Genomic DNA, 4,871 nt, shown 5'->3' with positions numbered 1-4,871 from the left:
AGAATCAGGTGGGAGTCTCTGTGACCTAAGACCCTGAGAAATGTCCCCTGGGAGATACAGTCCATCAGACCATGGACGGGCCTTTTCCCCTTCCACAAGAGAGCTCAGACTTTGCTCTGAAATTTGATTGCCTGTTTGCATATTCCCATCCCCTGGTTTGAGAGCTGAAAGCACCTTTTGTGTGGCCACTGAGCAGTGAGCTCAGCACTTATTCAGGAGATAAGTAGCCAAGTGGCTGCCTGCTCTGCCAGTGCTAGCCGAGGGAGGGACGTTTGGACGGTGGAAGGGCGCAGGCTGGGACTGAGGTGAGTGGGGGGGGGTGCCCCTGGAGGAGGGACAGGTCTGAACAGTTGGGAGGACTGAGGGTCAGGGGAAGGAAAGAAGAAGCCAAGAAAATGAAAGCGTCTTCTGATGCCTCAGAGGAGAGGAGAGGAAAGGAAGTTTTCCACTGACTCAGTTTACAAGGCTAGCGAAGAGAGCACAAAGGGAGGGAAGGAAACGAGGGCCTAGGAGGCTATAGATCACAGCTCTGGAGGATCATGGGTGGGAATCCTTTCCCTTCATTTTGCACATAAAGAAACTGAGTCCCAGATGAGTCAGGTGGCTTTCCCCCAATTGTACAGCTACTAAGTGGTCTTCTTGAGTCCAAGTCCAACATTCCATCCAAGCTCCCAAAGGCTTTCCATGCTGAATCCTTTTCTCTTCTTCAGAACCACCATGGACAAGAGTGCAGTTCAGGGTTACTTCCCTGGCAGCCACTGGCTCTACTTCTCTGTCTATCTCTTCACCTTCCTCACTGGCCTTCCCCTCAACCTGATGGCCCTGATTGTCTTTGTGGGTAAACTGAGGCGTCGGCCTCTGGCTGTGGATGTTCTTCTGCTCAACCTGACCGTCTCTGACCTGCTGCTGCTGGTCTTTCTGCCCTTCCGGATGGTGGAGACAGCGAGTGCCATGTACTGGCCTTTGCCCTTCTTCTTATGCCCCTTATCAGGCTTTCTTTTCTTCACCACTATCTACTTCAGCTCCCTCATCCTCACGGCCGTGAGTGTGGAACGCTACCTGGGGGTCGCCTATCCTGTGTGGTACAAGACCCGGTCGAGGACCAGCCAAGCTGGCTTGGTCAGTATTGGTTGTTGGCTGCTGGGGAGTGCCCACTGCAGCATAGTCTATGTTGCAGAATTTTGGAAGGATACCATCCAAAAGCAACAGTTCAACAGGACTTGCTACCTGGAGTTTAGGGAAGAGCAGCTGGCTGTGGTGCTGCCTTTCAGGCTGGAGATGGCAGTGGTCCTCTTTGGAGTGCCGTTGGTTCTTGCCTGTTATTGCTATGGTAAAATGGTATGGATCCTGAGAAAGGGGAACCACCTGAAGAAGAGAAAAAGAGTGATGGGGCTGATAGGGGCCACGATGCTCAATTTCCTGGTCTGCTTTGGCCCATATAACATGTCCCACGTCGTCGGTTATTTCCAGGGCAAGAGTCCAAGATGGCGGGGGTATGTGTTGCTGCTCAGCATTCTGAACTCCTGTGTGGATCCTCTTGTCTTTTACTTCTCATCATCCGGGTTCCAGAGGGACTTTCACAGGTTATTCAGGAATCTGGTGAAGACTTCAGGTCTTCGGGGGGGAAATAGGTCAGGAATACAAGAGAGAAATGGACCGGAGAAAGAACAGTCTACTTGTTAAAAGAGCGACATAAAGTCAAGACCATGGAATGAGGAAGGAAGGAGTATTTGGGGATATAGGGACAGGGATGGGATAAAGGGGGTGGAAGGTGGGAAACCGGCTGAGAGGAGCCCACTTGGGAATACAATTTTTGTACAAACTGTAGATCAACTAAAGATTTGTTGATCTGAGGGGACCAGTTATAGCTAGCTTTCAAAGGAATCTTTACTCAGTTCCCACTTGTTGCAAACATCCATTGTTTCATGGAACCATTCCTGGGAAGGGGCAGGATGGGATGATTAATCGGGTGTTTTCTTGCCTTGTAGGGAGTAAAAAGATAAGAAAAACGGTAACTTGTTCTACTTGAAAACTGTCCAATGTCCTAGTATTTGGGGGGGGGGATTTATGTAGTTTGCTACTTGCTGACTTGGGTGGAGGGTTAACTCTATCAAGGGAGTGCAGCCTTCTCCCTCCTGGAAACCCTGTAGGCGTCCAGGGGTTCAGGAAAGAGTCCCATTCCCCAATGTGTTTTTTTTCCAATGAGTTTCTGCTTCTCCAATGAAATCAAGATTCCCAACATTTATGTAAAATCATAAAAGCTAAATTTAAGAAATAAACTTGGTGAATAGAATAACCAAGAATGGTGTCTTTCTTGCTTTCTCAATTTATGTAGGAGGTTTGAATTTAGGGGTAGTGGTGGGAGTAAAGGAATAGAAGGGAAAATAACTGGGCTCTGAAAGAAGATATACCTCAGAAACCACTTCTTTTGATAAATGAGAACTGAATCCAAGCATGACTAACTGGCTTGGCCCAAGGATCAAGGTGTGTGTGTGTGTGGGGAAGCACTGAAGGTAAGACTCGAATCCAAGACTTCTGAGTCCAAGCTAGCACATTTTCCATTGTACCACGTCTCCTTTCCTTCAATCAATCCCCTCATTACCCTCCATGATCTCCATGTGCACCTGTCTCCCCTCTTGGAATCCCTTTAAAAAACTCACCACAGCTCCTCTTTACATTTTGGTTTATATTGTTTTGGTTTCCTCATCTTAAAAAATGAGGGTTTCAGGAAAAACCTCAATATTTCTGCTGAGAAAACCTCAAATGGCACCACAAAGAGTCAGACAGTTTAAAAAAACCAACACAACTAAACCACAACTAATCCCCCAACATGGTCCTGATACTCTTTTTTTTCCTTCATGGGGAGGGACCAAATGTCATCACCATATTGGAATTGGTAGTATGTCTGATTTGATTAAGCAAGGAGCTCAGAGGTCCCATGGATTGAACACAAATATATACTACATGAATATTTACAGTGCAGATGTCTCTAAAACTCGTGTTTCATTTCTTTCTTTCTCTCTCTCTTTCTTTTCTCTCTCTCTCTCTTTCTTTCTTCCTTCCTTCCTTCCTTTTTCTCTCTCCCTCCCTCCCTCTCTCTTTCCCTTCCTTCCCCCCTTCTTTTCCTTCCTTCCTCCCTCCCTTCTTCCTTTTCTCTCCTCCCTCCTTCTTACTTCCTTCCTCCCTCCCTCCCTCCTCCCTTCTTCCCCTTTTCTTCCTTCTTCCTTCTTCTTCCTTCTTCTTCCTTTTCCCTCCCTTCCCTCCTCCTCCCTCCCTCCCCTTCTTAAACAACAACAACAACCCCCCAAAAACCCTTTTCCTTTTTTCCCCCTTTTTAAATTTTAATCCCCCCATGTACACAACTTTAGGTTAGTTCGAAACCAAAATCAACTCCTAATTCAGGGCTTCTATCCCCCTGCCCCTACCACAACCCCCTCACGGCACACCCCCAAAAACCCTCATCCCTCTCCCATATCTCCACCATTAAAAAGAAACCGAAAATTTTCATATCCTTCTTTCTGCCTTCGGAGCCCCGGGGTGGTTCTCGACAAAACTTTTGGGCAAATTACTTTCAGCACCCACCATCTCTGCGTAAAACCCGGCTTTATTTAAAAACCCATTCTGCTCTCTTATCCTTTTACTCCCTGGACCAAAACAAAACAATTCCTTTCCTTCAACACAACGGCTTCCATTTCACAGGAACACAACAATGAGGTCAGCACAATGGCTCCGTAGACCTTCAGTTTGATAGTCAGCCTAGTACCTCTCCTTTCTCACACTGTCCTTCAAAGCCTCTGAAACACTGAGCTAATAGGTAATGCATGTGTCAACTTCATCATCTATATGTACATCCTAGAAAGTAGACTGCCAAAGTTAGTGAACTTCTCCACAGCATTCAAAACTTCTCCATTTGCCATAACTGACAGTTCCACATCTGGATGGTGTGGTGCTGGCCAATGGAGCACCTGTGTTTTCTTGGAGTTAACTGTCTAGGCCCAAATTAGTACAAGTCGTAGAAAATTGATCCGTATTTTGTTGTGTCTCAGCTTCAGAGGCTGTCTTAAGTGCATAGTCATCTTTGAACAAAAAAAGCCATACACCAACTCTCCTTCCACTTTAGTCTTGGCTTGGAGCCTTTCAAATGAAATAATTTACATTGCTGCGGTAGCTGACCTTGGTGCTGTTTTCATAGTTTTTGAAGGTGTCTGGCAACATTGTTGAAAAAGTTGAGCTAAAAGGATATCAATGAATCTCAATTTAATTTACTGAGGATTGATCAAGTGCCCACTGTGTGCTTGGTACAAGAAAGAAAAGGCAGCTTTGGCAACCTTGATAGATGTCTCAGCAGAGTGATGGGGGAGAAAGTCAGATTGTGAGATGGGGAAGAGCAAGGAAGGGGGAGGTGAGTCACGTAGGCAACTTTTTCTCCGGTTTTGGCTGTGAATGGGAGAGAGATGGAGCCATAACTTGAGGAGACGTAATCAAGTAAAGCTCATTTTTAAGCATGTGAAAGATCTGAGTGAGATTGCAGGCATCAGAGGAGCAGGTGGCAGATAAAAAGAGACGGGAGGTAAGAAAGAGAGAGGGGATAATCCCAGAGAAAACTGAGAGCCTTAGCATTGGCAGGAACCGCCTCTTCATTGGAGACCAGAGGGACGTAGGTGGTTAGGACTGAAATACCAAATAGATTGGAAAATTTCATATCGAGAAGAGAAATGTCATCAGCTACCATCGATCCTATTCCTTAACTACTAAATACTGAAGCAAGTTGGTATTTATGTGGAGGAAGGGAAGAGGGGAGGCGTAAGAGGGATGAGGCAGTTAGGACATTGCTTGGCTCTCTCTCTCTTCCCTCAAGCATGACCAGAAAC

General features: G+C 46.3%; 1 protein-coding gene across 1 annotated transcript; it reads left to right on the top strand.

Moving 5' to 3' along the window:
* Positions 1–2,247, top strand: FFAR3 (free fatty acid receptor 3). The gene has a single exon (XM_003765139.3). It carries the CDS (start codon positions 685–687, stop codon positions 1,681–1,683), a length of 999 nt encoding a protein of 332 aa, XP_003765187.2. The 5' UTR covers positions 1–684; the 3' UTR covers positions 1,684–2,247.
* Positions 2,248–4,871: the final 2,624 nt, after the last annotated feature.

The sequence above is a fragment of the Sarcophilus harrisii genome, chromosome 3 (genome assembly GCF_902635505.1).
Source record: "Sarcophilus harrisii chromosome 3, mSarHar1.11, whole genome shotgun sequence".
NCBI classification, from domain to species: domain Eukaryota; kingdom Metazoa; phylum Chordata; class Mammalia; order Dasyuromorphia; family Dasyuridae; genus Sarcophilus; species Sarcophilus harrisii.
Note: the sequence above shows the minus strand (reverse complement) of the source record. Positions and strands in the feature narration are given on the sequence as shown.

Excerpts from the sequence above, each read along its gene's own strand:
- FFAR3 (XM_003765139.3), top strand. The coding sequence starts at position 685 with ATGCTGAATCCTTTTCTCTTCTTCAGAACCACCATGGACAAGAGTGCA.